This window comes from Silene latifolia, chromosome 4, assembly GCF_048544455.1.
Source record: "Silene latifolia isolate original U9 population chromosome 4, ASM4854445v1, whole genome shotgun sequence".
NCBI classification, from domain to species: Eukaryota; Viridiplantae; Streptophyta; class Magnoliopsida; order Caryophyllales; family Caryophyllaceae; genus Silene; species Silene latifolia.
The window spans coordinates 103,315,000-103,333,898 of record NC_133529.1 but is presented as its reverse complement, the minus strand read 5'-3'; the positions used below and the strand labels follow the sequence as shown (position 1 = coordinate 103,333,898).

The following is an 18,899-nucleotide window of genomic DNA, read 5'->3' as shown; positions in this document are numbered from 1 at the left end:
TATCTATCTATCTATCTATCTATCTATCTATCTATCTATCTATCTATCTATCTATCTATCTATCTATCTATCTATCTATCTATCTATCTATCTATCTATCTATCTATCTATCTATCTCTATCTATCTCTATCTATCTATCTATCTATCTATCTATCTATCTATCTATCTATCTATCTATCTATCTATCTATCTATCTATCTATCTATCTATCTATCTATCTATCTATCTATCTATCTATCTATCTATCTATCTATCTATCTATCTATCTATCTATCTATCTATCTATCTATCTATCTATCTATCTATCTATCTATCTATCTATCTATCTATCTATCTATCTATCTATCTATCTATCTATCTATCTATCTATCTATCTATCTATCTATCTATCTATCTATCTATCTATCTATCTATCTATCTATCTATCTATCTATCTATCTATCTATCTATCTATCTATCTATCTATCTATCTATCTATCTATCTATCTATCTATCTATCTATCTATCTATCTATCTATCTATCTATCTATCTATCTATCTATCTATCTATCTATCTATCTATCTATCTATCTATCTATCTATCTATCTATCTATCTATCTATCTATCTATCTATCTATCTATCTATCTATCTATCTATCTATCTATCTATCTATCTATCTATCTATCTATCTATCTATTAGAGCTGATCATCTCCGGGCAGGCCCGTCCAGCTCGGCCCGCTACTTAAACGGGCTTGGTTACGAATTTTTTTAAAATTAATGGTTAATGGACATGGAAAACTCGGCCCGCTAAATTAATGGGCGGGTATGGACTAAATAAAAATGTTCGTGGACAGCCCGTTAGGCCCGGTAATAGCTTATAATGTATTTTTACTTCCTTAAAATGATTTACCAAACTAAATATATCTATCTATCTATCTATCTATCTATCTATTGGATTCATTTTTTGGCAAAATTTGATGGGATGAATAGTTCAACTTTTTTTGTCTTATTGTGGCTTGGGCTAGGGAGGGTATACTTACTACTCACATGTCTTCTATTTTGGGCCTTTTCACCCAACCCTTCACTGTTTCCCTTTCTCTCACCCTAGCTGCTAAAGGTCGTCGACAAATTACTAAATATCGTCGACAATTTTAATGAACTTCCAGAATTGCCCCTCCCTCGCACCCCCCCTTATATTTTCCTTTTTATTCAAAAACTACCTTTCACACTCCAAATTTTGAAAAAAAAAACCCGACTCAAATAACAACAAAAAAACGTATCGACCGCATCAATTCCGTCACGAATTCAAACATTCAACAAGGTATGTGATTGTTATTAATTTTTTTTTTTAGTATTTTCTTAGATTGTAAATTTGAGACGGAATTAGGATAGATGCCTTTATTGTAGACGGAATTAGGATAGATGCTTTGATTTCAATCGGATTAAGTCGTGTTTTGCGAAATTGAAACGGAAAATTCGAACAAATTAATCGAAAAAAAAATAGAAACTGGGCCCAGACGAAGAACTTTTTCGTCCAAGACCAGGCCCAGACGAAAAAGTTCTTCGTCCATTATGGGTCTTGGACGAAGGACTTTTTCGTCTGGGCCTGGTCCTGGACGAAAAAGTTCTTCGTCTGGCCCAGATTCTGTGATTTTTTTTTTCTTTATGTTTTTGAATTTCTCGTTTCCTTTTTTTTTTTAAATAAAATTTTTTCCGTCTTGTTTTGTTATCGTTATAAACTAATAAATTATTAATAATAAACCTCGTCCGTGCCGAACTCGTTGTAAAATTATTTATTTTATTTTTTAAAAACTTATTTTTCCGTCTTTTTTGTTAGTGTTAAAAACTAATAAATTATTAATAATAATTCTCGTCCGTGGCGAAGTATTTGTAAATTTATTTTTTTTTCCGTCTTGTTTTGTTTACGTAAAATATTAATTATTAATTATTACTAATAAACCCCGTTCGGGGTTATTTTTGTTTTTTTTAATTTTGTTATTTTGTTTTTTTTTTTAAATTTTTTAATTTACTTAAACTTATATTTATAAATTCTTTGTTTTATTAATTTAAGTAATCAATGCGTTTTTATTATTTTTTGAATAGATGGCCGGTGGAGGAAATGACCGTCACGTTCGAGTTCGAAAGGGGCTCCAGTTTGAGTCTGAGGTTGGAGATGGTAGTACCGAGTCGTGGACTGAGGAGCGGTTGGAGGAGGAGCTGGTTCGGTCAGGTGATTTGATAGGTGAGGAGGAGGCGGGTTATGAGCGAGTGCGTAGGGTGCCACGTAGACGGAATGAGGAGGGGCGTTTTCAGCGGATGTCGGATGGTAGTTCTAGTAGTGTGGTGGCTCCGAAGAAGAAGAAGTCGGGTAAGGATATCTCTTGGTTGATCGATCATCGTGTTCCGGGTGGTCCGATGTTTCCCCACGTGATTCCTAGCTTTGGGGGCCACATTGCTAACACCTTATGGCCGACTCCTAATGAGGTCGGTCGACCAGTTTTGACGGGTTACCACCGGTTTGGTAAGACGAGGTTGTTGAGTTGTTGGGAACTACCTCCGGCCGTTCAGACTATTTATGACGGTAGTGGTCTTTCTCACCTATTAGATTCCATGGCCGAGCATTACAACATGCCCCTTATTTCTGCTTTCGTTGAGAGATGGCAACCCGACACCAACAGTTTTCACATGCCTTTTGGGGAGATGTCCATACTCCTTCACGATGTTGCGCAGATCTTAGGTGTTCGGGTTGATGGTAACTGTTGTAACGTGGAGAGTAATGACGGGTCGTTGGCGGATCCCCTTATGTTTGTTTGTGGCTTCTTTGGGATTGCATCAGACCAGTTGAGGTTGCCGTTAAACTCTAGTAAGAAGGTCCCTATTTACAAGAGTGGTGGTATATTGGTAGATGCAGTTTGTGACATGGCGAGAGCTAATTGTGATGTTGTTTTTGCTCAGGGGTTTTTGGCTACGATGTTGGGGTCGACACTTTTTGTCGACAAATCAGGTGATAGGTTACGTCCTCAGTTGTTTCCTTTAGTGTATGATACTGATGGTGTACACGACTATGCTTGGGGAGCCGGTGTACTAGCCTTCATGTACCGACAGTTGGGTGTGGCTTCACGTGCTGATGTGAAGACTATTGGTGGTTGCTTGACTTTGTTGCAATCGTGGATCTATGAGTATTTTCCTATGTTCAGACCCGGTCCACCTTCGGCAATTGACCCTACTCAGCCTCGGTCGTGTTCTTGGAGATACGTTGGTCCCTTCGCTCAAAATGCGGAGAAATTGTTGGAGTATCGGAGGTTGTTAGATGGGCTTACTTATGCTTCCTTTAGGTGGGATCCGTACGGGCCGCGTCAGGAGGAGTATCATCCTCGTACTCTGTTTTCCGGTTGTGTTCGTTTCATGGACATAGCCGAGTCGTACCAGCCTGATCGGTGTTTACGATAGTTTGGGTATGTGCAGATCATACCCAATCCCATTATGAGATTGGTAGCGCATCGTCCTGCTTCGGGGATAGGGTACGAGGTTAGGGTCGGGGTTGCGGAGACTGATCATCTTTGGGATTGCTGACAGGATCACGTGGTTCACCTTTCTCGTAAATCGAGACCAGTTAGTTTCCCAGGTGAGACTGCGCCAGATTATGTGGCTTGGTACAATGGGAATTCTCACCCGTTGATCATTGATCCCGACCACCATGATGCCCCCGCGCCACAGGATGATTTTGATGTTCCTGCTGAGGTAATAATTTTACTTACAGTTGTTGTAATAATTGTTTAACTTTCTTACTGTTCGTCGATAATGTTTATAATGTTTTAGTTGTTTTTTTCAATTTGCAGACTGCACGTGCTTTAGTGTTTCAGTTTGCCGAGGCCAAAAGAATTACCGATGACAAGAAACAGCTTTCCTTCTTCCGCAAGATGATGAAGAACATCGACCCATTGGTTGAGAGGGCTAGGGAGATCATACGTGAGCGAGGACCTCGTCAAACACCCGGTGATCGTGTTCAGCGTAGATCAGATGGTGTGTACACTGATAGCGAGGAAGAGGATGATCAGTAGTCAGGTGACTAGTTTTTTTTTTTTTATTTCATTTATGTTGTACGTTTTTGAAGACATTTTTTATGTTGGATGATTATGTTAGTTAACTATTTGAACCTTGGTTAATTCAAAAAATATGACAGCTTTAAATTCTGAAATTTCTGAAATTTCTTGAGACATAGCAACTGATGCAAATTCATACATTTCTGGAAATACTCACTACTTCATGACAATGGCCAATATAATGAAAACAAACAAATACAAGATACACTTGAAATAAAACTTCATCATCCTTGCCATTTCCGAAATCTCCTTTTTTATACCTTTCACTTGCTCTTTCATGACATTTACACTTGATGCATCATCACCTTCATCTTCACATGCTATATTCAACTTTTTTGTTATTGTCAAATGATCTTCAGTCAACCACGACACAAAATGATCGCAAGGTACACACTTAAAATACGCTTTCTTCGGATTAGTAACTGACCCGAAAATCTTGATGATAGCGTTTTTTTTACAACGATTGCAAATTTGATTCTTAAAATCAAGGCCTTCAATTGGGTGGTTTCCCCACATTGAGGATGATGTTGACATAAGTAGAGAGTTGAAGAAGAAAATGGAAGAAGATGAAAATGATTGGAAAATAGAAAAAGTTGAAGATGAGTTCAGAAATACCTCAATATGTAGAGGTTTATATAGGAAAAATGTTACCGTTGTAATTCAAAATAACCGTTATAATTCAAAAATAGCCGTTATAATTCAAAATAACCGGAAGTCGGTATAAATATCCATCCTCGGACTCATGCGTCACAAGAGCATACGCGATGACAAAGCTCCTCCCGACGGGTGTGACTCCAACCATCTCAACAAGCGGAAGTCGGTATAAATTTGTCTTGTACGTGGAATCGATCAATACCACATAATAGTATGATCGAAACATCTTAACGGCTTCTGGATGAGCCATGAACACGTGGGTTAGCTCATCGGTCTCCGATCGCTGACCCAATAATGAACGTACTTATGCTGAACCGCAAGTGCTAACATCTGTTGTGCCGGGTTTCTCCCATCTCTTTCCTCGGCCCTTACTTTCTGAGAACGATTGTAGATTTGTCGCCGATTAGGTCTTGACTTTTCCGGATTCCGCTGATGCAAACCCGCACTAATAATTGCCGATCTAACGTGAGCTCAAACTTGGGCATCGATATAAGCCAACTCCTCGTCATCAAACTTTGCAAAGTATCTGTCGCCGTCACAATACAACGTTAAAGCATGATTATGAAACCCGGATCTCATCACAAGCTGCCACTTATTCTCTTCTAATTCAACAACTTTCATTGAAAATTTGCAATTGCACCACACGGTAGCCGTGTTACCCCTCATTAAAGAATCGACATCCTTATTTACGGGACCTTTTCCACCCATCCGACAAACAAAATAATCTTGTCTCAAATTCGTGTTACGACCAACTTTCTTGTTGCTTGCTCTTTTTATACAAAACCCGAGTCGGAGTCCGATCTCATATGCCCAATTAAACGCTTGAATACTAGATGCAAAGAACAAGCTAGTCGTAAAATGATCTGAGTAATCAATACCGTCTCCATCGTTAATCACCTGCGCACGCATTTCGATAAATTTGTTATTAATTAATTATTTGCTACGGAACGAGTCGGAATAAATAAAAAATAATATAAAAATAATACAAAGACGGTAATTAGTTATTTTATACAAAACGAGTCGGAAATATTAAAGATAAAAATTTAATATAAAGACGGTAATTAATTATTTCAATTGTTTTATAATACAAAGACGGTAATTAATAATTTTATACAAAACAAGTCGGAAATATTAAAGATAAAAATATAATATAAAGACGGTAATTAATTATTTCAATTGTTTTATACAAAACGACTAGGAAATATTAAAGATAAAAATATAATATAAAGACGGTAATTAATTATTTGAATTGTCGGAAAATAAAAAAAATAAAAAAAATATAATACAAAGACGGAAAATAATTATTTTAAATGTTTTATATAAAACGAGTCGGAAACAAAACAAAAAAAGAAAAAAAAATTACACGGTTTGGGCCTTGGACGAAAGGATTTTTCGTCCAAAACCAGGCCTGGACGAAAAATTCCTTCGTCCATAATGGGCCTTGGACGAAGGAATTTTTCGTCCAGGCCTGGTATTGGACGAAATATTCCTTCGTCCAAGGCCCATTATGGACGAAGGAATTTTTCGTCCAATATCTGGTCTGGACGAAAAATTTCTTCGTCCAGGCCAGTCCGTGTTTTTTTTTTTTTTTTTTTTTCAATTGCATTTTCAAATAAGTCCGTCACAAATTCTATCATAATTCCGTCTACAATCAAGGCATCTATCCTAATTCGGGATTCAATCGATAATAAAACATAAATTTTTGACAAAACAAAATCGTAAACTCACCTCGTTACTAGCTTCATTGTTGGAATCGTTGTAAAAATCGTTCCCGTTCATGTTGTAAATTACAAATACCGCTCCCTTTTTTTTTTTTTTTTTTTTTTTTTTTTTTTTTTTTTTTTTTTTTTTCTGGAAAACAGACTTTTTTTTTGTTTCAACAATTTTAGTGAGACAGTGACTTGTGTTTTAGTGAGACGGAAATTGCATTTTAGTGAGACGGAGACAGAAATTGCATTTCAATGAGACGGATATGGAGTTATGTTATGGAGAGCAAACTTGGAAATTTACATTAATTGTCGACGATATTTAGTAATTTGTCGACGACGTATAGCAGACCCTTCTCTCACACCCACAACCACATCTCCAACAAATAATCTACAAAATCAAACCCTAATTTGATCTATTCATCACTTAGACTTCACTTCAGTTATGCAAATCGCTCACACGATGTTGATAGAAAATTAGAATAATGAATCTACTTATTCTAGCTCGGTTATTACGCATAGATGTTTTCGAGGACACTATATAAACAACTTAATGGTGGTGGTATGGTTGGGCAAGCAAGATCATCACTATCAATAGTATTGAATATTGGGTTTGCTTTTTATTCGGCTGCTGCTGGAATTGGTCTTCCTCGTCCTGTGAGTGTTTTCTCCCTTCTATTTTTTAAGCCAGATTTTGGTTTAGTGTTAATTGTCTGTGATTTGATGTCTTTGTGATTGGGAATTTAAAGGGGTCAGGGGTCTTTCTTTGATTGCCATTGATCACTACTTTTACTTTTATTTCAGCTAGGACTACGATTTGTTTAGTTATGTCGACCTGGATGACGACGGTACAACTCATATTCAACGACAACAAAGTAGATGATTATGGTAAGTGGTTACTAATTTTTACTCTTACTAGTATTGGTGCCCGGCTTCGCCCGGGCTACCTCTACTTACCATTAATTTTTTTTTCATTAAATAAAATTACTTAAAGTTGCATAACCCATAAATTTATCATTAATATCTTTTTCTATGACATATCCTAAAATTACTATGAAATAAATTTTGAGACAAATTCACTACTCCCGCTATTAATATTTTACTCTTATTAATAAAACAATAGAAATAACATTTCACTACTTGCCCGTAATCATTGTTACTTTCACTACTCCCGCCGTAATTATTGTTACTGTCACTACTACCGCATTAATATTGATAATTTCACTACTCCGTCGTAATTATTGTTACTTTCACTATTGCCGCATTAATATTGATTATTTCACTACTCCCGTTGTTGTTTCTACCACTTTCACTAATCTCGCTGATAATATTGTTACTTTAACTATTCAAATGAGTGATTATTATCATATAACTATATCTAATGTTACTACAATTCATTTCTTTGCTGACGAAATTACTTTTACTACTTACGCATGCAATTTTAAGAGGATTATATATTTATATAAAAATATTGCATATATGCATTAAATCAAATCGAAAGAATTATGCAATATTATATATTATGGAATCTAACTTGAATTATTTATAACCTACTTATATTATATTTTTGTATGTTAAATAATTAACATTTGTATACATCTAATAAACTATAAAGTTTAATAAAATTGCATAGATTTTAAATTTAATATATAATTTTATAATGATAATAATTAATACCATAAGTGTGCATGTTTATACTAATTAATTATTTTATTTTAAGGAAATTGACCATCTTCTAGTCTTCTATAAATATTTAGGAAAATTACCAAGCATCTTCTTTCTTTTAGTTTTCTTGAAATTGACCATCTTAATTAATTATTTTATTTTAAGAAAATTGACCATCTTAATTAATTATTTTATTTTAAGGAAATTGACCATATTTTAGTCTCTTACAAATGTTTAGGAAAATTACCAAGCTTCTATATAATTTAATTTTAACCCAAACTATATAATATTTGCATTGAGATCCCTTAATCGATTCCATCACACGGTGCTAGTGATTTAAAACTATATAGTATAATTAATTTGTATAACTTTCTTTAATTACATTGAAGTCCCTTGGTTTCTGGAATTAATATATAGTATTGATTTTCTGGGCTATGAGTTGAGTTTTGGCGACATTGTTGACAGATGCGATGCTTTGGATCCTTTTCCGAATACAATTGATACTTGCCATTTATTTATTGTTGTTTAAGATTGTCGCATGGTTAAATTCTGATTATATTTTAAGGGTTTTATCTGTACGATTACTTCAACAACTTAATTGCTTCTTCCTAGTTGGTTTGATTCAGTCAGCAACTATACTTTGTAAAACCCTAATTGGCATAGACATCAAGATAATCACATGTTCTTTCAAGATGGATCACTTAATAGCTTTATTTATTCATGTTTCATGGATTCTGAGTTATAGCTTGATGCTAACACTTTCCGAAAGTTTAGTGGGCTGGTGATGGATTTTAGAGCTTGTAGTAAATTTCTGACGTTTTAGATTAATTCACTACACTTCTCGAATCAATCCTGAAAATATTTACTCAGTTTTGAAAATGACGTTTTTAAGTGATGGAAACCAGGTATGATAGGATCAAATTCAATATATGCAACTAATGCAAGCCATTTTAGCATTTTCTTTGAGAGATTTCAAACTGAACACTTCATAAATAAATGGTTTTCCCTTTCTCCATGTGAGCTGGACCACTAATTATCAAGCGTTCACTTAGCTTGATATTTGATATTTGATATTTGATATTTGATATTTGTTGAAATAGGTTTCTGATGTAATCGTGTAGATGGATTTTGCTTTTGTAAATTTTTACATAGATGGACCTTCTTACTCAGAAATACAATTTGTGATGTATGTGGTTGTGGCATTATAAGACGTGGGTAAAGTTGGGTGAATTGGTAGTTAGACTACATTTATAACCTGTTATGTTTTGATTAACTTTTGACTTATAATCCCTAGCTCCGCTTGGGCGCTGGACAGCCAGAAAACATGGTTTGAAGGGCAAAAGTTGCAAGTTTGTAATATTTTGACTTTTTTTTTGTTGGGGGGTTAAGAGACCAGAGAGATAAGGCTCAATTTCTGAATTGGTGTCTAAGTCAAAAGGGGACTCGTCATGGCACTGTCCCAGCCAATAGTTTACGTTTGTGTCGGATGGACCAAAATAGAATTCATAAACTATTATCCGTGACTATGGAAGTAAAACTCTGCCTTCTTTATTTTTTTATTTTCTAGCATTTCTGTTTTTTCATTTGCTTATGCCAATGTTGTTGGATTCAACAACAGAGTCAGTGTTCTTGCATGTTCTGATCAGAACTGTAACATTGTGTTTCATAAATATGTGGATGTAGTGCTCTTATGATTGCTGTTCTCCATTAAATTTGAGGTGTCATACTGTCAGGTATAACAAATATACAAGGTGCCCACCGGCCACCACTTGAAAATTTTGTTTTGGATCAATTTATTCTCAACCCAGATGTGAAGTTCGAATCTTTTAGATGTTGATGTTAATTTAAAGAAGTCAAAAATGAGATTTTTTTAAACAAATGACCAATTGATTGGATAGGCGGTTGATTTTGGTAGGTTTACACCTGTCGTTGCGGATATTTGTTTGTCTATGGCATTCTTGGGTGTCGGTTGTTTGTTTTTCTATTTTGAGTGTTTTTATTAGTGAAATAATTTATCAATTTGCATTTTAGTTCAATTATCATCTGACTCTAGCTGGTACAATTGGTGTCGTCTTCACTCCTTGGTATTTATGCCAAAGGTAAAAGGTAATAAATGACTGGATGAAGAGAGTACATGTTTGCAGTTTGTTAGGTCAGATTGGTTTTCAATTAAGAGTATCAGATTAGTGATAATACATAGAGAGGATTGATCTTGCTTTCATATTGGTGCATTATGTTTGTTAGGCACTACTTAGGCCTAATATTTGATAACTTCTTATCAGTTTTTTTTTTGAGGAAATAATACTCTTATGTTAGGCCTACAAATAATTATAAGCTTTAATGTTGCATGAACCACTCTTTTTTACATCATGTTTAAAACCTGTTCCATCTGTTTGCAGTTGACATTCATCACAAATTTTTAGTGGGTTGGTGGTTGATTTCAGTGCTTGTAATTGATTTCTGGCATTTTTAGATTAATTCACTAACTTTATGCAATCATGAAAATATATACTCGGTTCTGAAGAAAAATAAAATTGAAGTGATAATAATTAGGTATTTCAAGAACAATACATGCAAGCCATTTGCGCATTTTCTGTGAGGGAGTTGATGACCGAATATTTCTATAATAAATGATTTCCCCGTTTTCTATTTGCATTTTCTGTGAGAGGGGGTTGATGATCTTACCTACGTACTTTTTTTTTTTATTCCATGGCGGCAAGGTTGCTGGCACATGAGCTGGGCACTTAAAGATAGGATTCAGTTGGGGGAGTTGATACTGGGAGTTGGAACTCTAACATTAAGCCTTCAGTTGATATTTGATACACGGTAGTTGAAATTCGGTTCAAGTGGTCAAGCCAAAATTTTGCTGAACTGCTTTTGATATAGATGCAGACTATAAGAACACATTCTCTCGATGTAACAATGTATATGGATTTTGCTTGTGTAAATTTTTACACAGGCGGACCTTCTTAATTAGGAATACAGTTTCTGACGCCTGCGGGGTTACCAATATAGTACATTGGAAACCAAGTGCTGTGAGTGCAGTGGAGCGCGGGTCACCCTCAAAGCATGCAATGACATGAATTGCGAGGTCCCGGGTTCGACTCCCTGCATGAGCAGTATGCGGTTATTGCACGGGGACCTTTGGGGTCTGTTTAAAGAGAGTGCCGGCTTACCGTGATGTCGCGTATCTCTCAGGGTTTGGTCTTCCAAAGGTGTATCGCCCTAGGTTGCTAATGAGAGATGTTCCTCGTTACCAAAAAAAAAAAAAAATATATAGTACATTGGTAATATTGGGTGACTTGGTAGTTAGACAAGCATTTTTAACATGTTATTTTTTGAACTACTTTTGGCTTATGAACCTAGCTCCGCCTGGGCACTGGACAACCAGAAAACGAGGTTTATAGGGCAAAATTTGTAAGGTTGGAGTATTTAGGGGCAAAAGGTTAAGAGACCACAGAGATAAGGTTCATTTTCTAAATTGTCTTACAAAGCTACTCAGATCACAGAGATTTAAAATAAAACTATTACCCACTTAACATAATCATCTACAAGAGGGCTCTAATGTACACACCAACTTAACAGCGAAACCAAGTGAACAATGGAGAAATTAATTACACACCTCTAGCTAAGATCCCAATGAGGAAAAAAGTAAAAGGCGGTCATACGAGAAGAGAGGGAACTGAAACAAAAAAAAAACATCAATTAGCACACGAAATGAAAACCACCAGTAAAGCTTCAAAAATCATCAAGCTATAACTCATAATCCATGAAACATGAATAAATAAAGCTATTAAGTGATCCATCTTGAAAGAACATGTGATTATCTTGATGTCTATGCAAATCAGGGTTCGATTATGAGGAGCTCTGCTTATGAGGGATGACATTGTTTCTGATTTTAGTGTTGAATTTGGTGTTATTGTTGCTACAACTGAGGCTTGTTGACATGTTGGGGTCACCTACGCCATTATTGGTTTAAGAATTTTTAATTTTGCACTTTTGCTTGTAGATTTTAAGAACAATGAAGACTCTTTGTTCAAAAGGATATGTCTCAGTTATTTGCTGAGAGAGTGGAAGAGGGATATGAATTGTCTGAAATTTCATATATGAATAGATCTAAATCCCGTGTCTTGTGCTTGTGTCATGTTGGTTTATCACTCGGAATTACTCTACGCTGTGCTGCTTTACCCATTTTTATAAGTATTACCGAGAGTTGTTCTTGTTGGGTGTTATGGATGTCGTTCTCTTTTATTAGCAGCTTTTGAAGTACTATAAAGATAAACAGGCGTCTTGTTCTTGTGCTTGTATTGGCATCTTGCATTTCTGTTTATTTTTTCACTTGATATATTTATCCCCGAGTAGGCACAAAAGAAGGCAAGGATTCACCAATTACGGTTAGAGAAGGGTGCCAAAAAGGTTGTGGAGGACCTAGAGAAATGTAATACCTCCTTTTGTCTTTGATGTTTCAATTGCAGTATATCAATCTATTTTTTATGTTTTTATTTTCTCCCTACCAAAAATTGACATACTTTCTTGATTTGCAGATGATCCGCAGAATGATCCCAATGCCACTGGAGACCCGTACAAGACTCTGTTTGTTGCTAGGCTGGTAAGGCTCACTATAAACTTGAGCAGTAGAGCATAAGCTTATTCTTTTGCCAAAATGGAACATTATGATGCACCACATCAAAAAGTTGAATAGTTAATCAAATACAGTATCAATTATAGAAATAGTATTCTGTAAGCAAAATAATCACTAGAGATAGTCTTTTTTTATGCTTAATTGTGATCAGATCTAAGAAATTATTGTGTATGCTTTCAAAGTTTTGAAACATCAGAGAGCCGACTGACTAGGGAGTTTTAGACATATGGGCCTATAAAGAGGGTAGGTATTCAGAGCCGAAAGAAGATCTATTCTTTGCTAATAATATAACTAAAAATACATTAAGACGGGGGGAATTTTACGGTATGGATCTGCCTAATGTGGAAGGTTGCACGAGACACTATGAAAATGAGCTCCCATTATACTACTTCTACGTGCTACTGTAGTTTGTATGTGTAGTAGAATCAACATGAAACTTTCCCTTTTTGCAACGTCCCCCCTTTAGTCTTTTGCTTGAAATGGTGTTTATTTTAGGATATGAAATTAAAATAAATATATGCTATGTATTTTTAGACTTGGATTCGAAATAAAATTAATCTTCTAGGAGTAGTAGATAAAACGAGATTGATTATTTACAATCAAGAGTTGGTCATGTTTAACGTCATTAAGTTTAAACACCCCGAGTCCTTGAATGTTGATCCGCTGGTCGCAGAAGCATGTGTAAGATGCACTGTAAAGCAATATTTTTTTGTATTCTATCCCATTGAATGGTAGTTCATAGACATTTTATGTGAGTCGGCTTGTGAGGTCGGGCAATGTGCCATTGTGCATAACTATAGAAGACGCATCACCAGAAGTAGTCTTGTTGTAGTAGATCAATATTGATATCCTTAAAAGAAGTTCAAGAGTAAGGTTTGTCACTGATATCCTTAGAAGAAGTTTAGGAGGAAGGTTTGTTACTCTTTTTAGGTCATTTTAATTTGAAAGGTGCATTTTGTTATAGATTCCAGTAGCAAAATTGGAAATGAGTTGTTGTACACTCCTCCTAGATGTTTCTGTAACTTTCTCTTGTTCGATTTCAGGCTGGGGGAAAACTGGCCATTAACCATGCTGCTAAGTCGTCTTATTTCTCAATATGCACCCTTTCTGATGGCTCCAAGGAAGAATTAGGGGTTTCTTACCTCAATATCATTCGTTTTGTCTCAGGTATTTAAATTTCTAACCATAACTTTGATTTTTTTTCTCACCTGCTTTAAGATCACTGGTCAAATTTTTTTCCCTCTCGATTATTTGCATTTATACAGTTATACTTTGTCATCACTTTAATTATTCTGTCACGAGGTTAACTTACACAATCTGAGGTTGATTTCATAAGCTATATACTAAGGTGTATATGTTGTCTGGATTTATCTTAGGATGTTTGACCCTTATCATTTACATTTGTTGTTGACTGAATTATGAACCTGTCAATGTTGGATTATCATTTACGCCCCCTCCGTTTATTCTTTGTGACGGGTATTTCTTACAAGTTTAACAAATGATCGGGACAGAGTGACGAGGGAGTAGTTCATTATGTGTTGAAGAAAAGATCCATTATAGAGTTGTTTTTTTCCACTGAAGAATATGATCAAAAATTTGGGACAAGGGGAGTATAGAGGGGGTGGTTCTATTGAAGCAAGTGTGTGTAGAAGGACTGTTCGTTTAGTATTTGCCAGTCGTAGAGACTTGAGAGCGGACAAAATCCACTAAGATATATATGGGCTTTAGACGGTAAAGTTAAATTTTAGATACTCTCTGTGTACAAGAATAAATTTGACGCAGAATTAAGTTACTTTGTAAGACATGAATCAAATGCAAGTTGATGAAAGGGTCTGCATCACAAACCATGCCGACTACAAATATCATTAAAAAAAATTAAGCTTCGAATTTATTTGCGTTTTTCATGGTGTCCTAAAGTACAAACCAAGATGTTCACAGTCAGCGATATTACTTGGCTTCTATATGGTGCAACTAAGACAATGTTTATTCTTGATTTCTTGGTAATTAAGTACATGATAATTTGCATTTCCATCGGAACAACAGATTCACCATTCTATGGGTTTGGATTATGATTGCACAAGACAAATTGACTCAGTAAAATGGTCGTCATTGTTTTATAATTGTGATGTGATGTAGATAACTGACAGAATGATTTTTATTACAGGTTATCTGGAAACAGTATTTGTGTGCTCTTACTACACAATTAAGGTTGTGCACATCTTAACCCCTTATATCGCCATTTGTGAGTGCCTTCATTGTCCTTGGCGTACCGTTGTTTGAATGAAGATTACGCTTGCTATTGACGAAGCCTGAAAGTCTATTACTCTTGCCCACGCAGCGCATATCCAGAGTATAGAAGGCAATAACCAGGACGCAAAAGGTACAAGAGAACCATGGATGCTCATCCCTATGCTCCGAAAGATCCAAGTCCGTAGTCCTTTTTATTCAACTACAATTTCGCTTGTTTTTGTTGTTGCCGTAATCATTGTTCTCCCTGGCATGAATTAAGCAGCTAGCTTCTGATGATGATTGTAAAGCCACTAGAATGTCACTATGCAAAGAGTTGTTTTGAGAATGGTCTAAGGTTACATTGAATGTTGACTCTTAGATAGTGGAAATCTAACAAGAGAACGATTTATACGACCAAAAATATTAATCATATATAAACCAAAAAGGTCACTAAGACTACTCGAATAGGGGGACATTTAATTTGAGGTCAAACAATAATTCAACTAAAATTATAACAAATAGTTTAGGCAGCAATCTCAGATTTAGATTAAAATACGCTTTTTATTATGGTAGTTGATAGGTTAAATATGGTTAGAACTTTGGCTCGCTGTTGTTTACGGGGGAGAAGAGGTTAGGAGGAACCTGAAAAAGATTAAAAAAAAAGTATATGCTTACTCATGTATATTTTTTTAGTCGCTATGTTACATCCTCTTGTAGTCATATCAAGCTTGACGAATTATGAGAAAGAAAGGAATGATAAGGAGATGAGGGATAAAGGAGTCGCATTATAAGGAAGAAAGAGGTGGCGGCAAGGACGATGGAGTGAAGTCTCAGGTGCGTGTGGTGATTGAAGTTGTCTTGTGGGGACATGGTAGTTAAAATAGTAGAGAGAGAGAGAGAGAGAGAGAGAGAGAGAGAGGTATTTCTGGGGTAATAACCAAGTAGTCGGACAAGAGTATTAAACTCTTAATGACCAGGCAACAATTAGATGAACCTATTATGAGGTAAGAAAAGAAAAAGAGAAGGGCGAAGTATGTAAGAGCAATCTAGGCATTTGATGAGCCTATGTTATTGGGTGAGGGAAAGAGAACTAAGAAGAGGAGGATGGGTAAGGGTAAGGGTAAAGGCGAGGGGAATATATGGAAATGGGAATGAAAGGGTGAGGGGGGAGAGGTTAAGGAGAAAAGTAATATGGAAACAGGAATTGAAATGAGGAGGTGAGGAAGAGGAATAACCTACGTCAAAGTGTAAGAGAAGGAGAAGGAGGAGTAGAGGAAGATCACGAGAAAGAGAAGGGGAAGAGGTAAGAATGGGATGAGGAGGATATGGAGGAGGGTGGGGGAGGAAAGATAAAGAAATGGAGTGAAGGGGTGGAAGAGGTTACGAAGGAAGAGGAATATAGAAAGAGAAAAAGGAATGAGGAGATAAAGGGAAAAATGAGGAGATGAAAAGGGAAAGAGAGGGAGTAGAGGGAGAGGATGACAAGGAGAAAGAGAGAAACAAATGGGAGGAGGAGGAGGAGGAGGAAGACGAGGATAGGGGCGGGGAAGGTAGGGTAAGAAAAGGAGAAGGAGGAGTATGGAAGATTGATTAGGCTAATTTGCTAAACCTATCAGATGGTCGAAAATTAAATTAAATTATCTTTACTATAAAGGGTGATGTGTTTGAAGTTATAAATGATGATAAAGGCGATAACGATGATGGTGGGGAAGAAGATAATGACAATGATGATGATGAGGAAAGGAGAATGATCATGATGACGAAGGTGGCAGTGTGTGTTCATTAACCTACATTTTAAGTGAGAGTGTTTAGAACTTACTATTAGAGTTATGTAATAGTTTGAACCGAGCCTGATATATGTGTTTTGTTTATTTCCCAAGCACTTACCACTAATGCTTGTGTATTCCATGTAATTGTGTTATTCAATAGTTAACCATCCAAGCAAAAGGCGTAGTTTTTTTTGTTTTTTTTTCTGATATTCACGCTCTCAACAAAGCTAAATAAATTTTTTATGTAATCGATTCAACCATCAAAACCATAAAACATCAATATTTTCATATGGTGAGCGCCACTTAATATGTACGTACAATCGGAAAAAAAAGTACGATAACATACACGCAAAATGTAAACAATTAAAATATCATGAACTTGGATTTAAGACATTATATGTCATTGTTTGGCTTCCAAAAAAGCCAAATGTGATAATATAATGGGCTAAGCTAAATACTTATTGTCTATACAAGGAGGATGAGAAAAGGGAGAAGAATGAAGAGAAAAAAAAAGTGGGGAGGGAAGAGAACGAGGGGATGGGAATGATGGGGGAAGAGGGAAGAGGGAAGAGCTAAGGAAAGTAGGACAAATAGTAGAAGAAGAAGGGGAAATCAGAGAATACAAATGGGGAAAGGGGAAAGGGATGGAGGTCGACGAAGAGAACACAGAGAAGTAATATGAGAGCAAGTGGAGGAGAAGTAGAAATGGAAGGTATAAGGAGGAAGGGGAAATGGATGAAGGTTGAGAAAGAGAGTAAGGGTAAAGAAAAGGAGGTAGAGAGGGGAAAATGAAAGGATGCGAATGATAAAAGAAAAAGGAAAGAGGAAGGAAGGGGGAGGAGAAAGTGAAAGATATGGAGGAGTACTTGGAAAAATGGGAGAAGTAATATGAGAGCAAGTGTAGGAGAAGGGGAAATAAAGAATACATAAGAGGAGGATAGGGAAACATATAAGGTATAAGGAAGGAGAAAGGTGAAAGGTGAAAGAGAAGGAGGACTACGAGGTTGAAGAAGAGAAGGTGGTTTAGGATGCGACGTCGTTGAAGAGAAAAGAGGGAGATAAAGAGGATGACGAAGTAGAGGGTGAGGAAGGTTGGGGAAAAGAGAAGGAATAATAGGAAGAGGGCTAATGTGAGAAGAGCGATTAGTATGTGGAGGAATGGGAGGAGGAGATGTGATGTTTACGTTACTTCGCAAAGTACAATATAATACTAATGTCGTATGTACTCAATAAAGGCAATCGTAATCAGGATATCATTTTCTTCGAATAAGCATAGAGAGACTAGACATATGAGAAGGCAAGGAGACACAAAAATAGAAAGGGGGTAGGAATAGGAAAGGGGACAAGGAGGATGATGAGAATAAGGAGTTGACAACGTTAAAGAGAAAAAAAGAGGGGGAAAGAAGAGAACGAGAAGAAAGGGGAGAATACTGATGGGGAAAAGGATAAAGGTCGAGAAAGAAAATAAGGGTAAAAGTAAGAGGTACGGAGAAGGAAATGAAAAGATGTGAACCATAAAAGGAAAGAAAAATAGGCAGGATTGGTAGAAAAAAGGGGGAAATATGAAAGAGTGGTACGAGAAAAAACGAGATGAGTAAAAATATGAGAGTAAGTGGAGGGGGAGGGGAAATAGAGGATATATAAGAGGATAGGGGGCATCGAAGGTATAAGGGGGTAGGAAGGGAAAAAGGGATGGTGGTCGATAAAGAGAGTAAGGGGAAAGAAGAGTTAGAGAGAGGGAAATGAAAGGATGCGAAAGATAAAAGGAAAGGGAAAGGGGAAGGCGTGGAGGAGAAATAGGAAAATATAGAGGGGTAGTACGAGGATAAATGGGCGGCGGCATAATATAAAGCATCTGGAAGAGGGGGGGAGGGGACAAAAGATATAGAAGAGGATGATGAGGGTAAATGGAAGGTGTGGACAACGACAGCGGTCTTTTTGAAAGCCACCTTCGGCGACTTAGAAAATGCTTTTGACCGGATCATCTTAGATCTGTCGGTTTCGTCTCGGCAAGGGTCTCGAAACGATGCAAGAGATGTTCGGAATCGCCACCAAGCATTTGTGGGATGCTTGGAACCCGTTCGAATCCACTTTATACCTAGGTCAACCAAGGTAAAAAGCGGTGTATGACATAGGTACTAAAGATAA

The 18,899-nt window shown here is 36.3% G+C and overlaps 1 protein-coding gene across 2 annotated transcripts; it reads left to right on the top strand.

Annotated features, from left to right (window-relative positions):
- Nucleotides 1-6,826: 6,826 nt before the first annotated feature.
- LOC141653686 (uncharacterized) lies at nucleotides 6,827-17,257 on the top strand. Of its 2 annotated transcripts, XM_074461525.1 has the most exons (7): nucleotides 6,968-7,103; nucleotides 7,251-7,334; nucleotides 12,474-12,549; nucleotides 12,656-12,720; nucleotides 13,797-13,920; nucleotides 14,918-14,995; nucleotides 15,092-17,257. In XM_074461525.1, the coding sequence occupies exons 2-7, from the start codon at nucleotides 7,326-7,328 to the stop codon at nucleotides 15,259-15,261; spliced, it is 522 nt and encodes a 173-aa protein (XP_074317626.1). In that variant the 5' UTR covers nucleotides 6,968-7,103; nucleotides 7,251-7,325; the 3' UTR covers nucleotides 15,262-17,257. The 2 variants fall into 2 exon arrangements, with proteins under 2 accessions (XP_074317625.1, XP_074317626.1); XM_074461524.1 differs by lacking the exon at nucleotides 7,251-7,334 and having other exon boundaries at nucleotides 6,827-7,103.
- The last annotated feature ends 1,642 nt before the right edge of the window (nucleotides 17,258-18,899 follow it).

What these genes read in the sequence shown, in the direction of transcription:
- LOC141653686 (XM_074461524.1), top strand. Translation starts at nt 6,969, where the DNA reads ATGTTTTCGAGGACACTATATAAACAACTTAATGGTGGTGGTATGGTT. An exon ending in TATCATTCGTTTTGTCTCAG is followed by an intron (nt 13,921 to 14,917) that starts GTATTTAAATTT and finishes TTTTTATTACAG; the next exon opens with GTTATCTGGAAACAGTATTT. An exon ending in AACCCCTTATATCGCCATTT is followed by an intron (nt 14,996 to 15,091) that starts GTGAGTGCCTTC and finishes TTGCCCACGCAG; the next exon opens with CGCATATCCAGAGTATAGAA.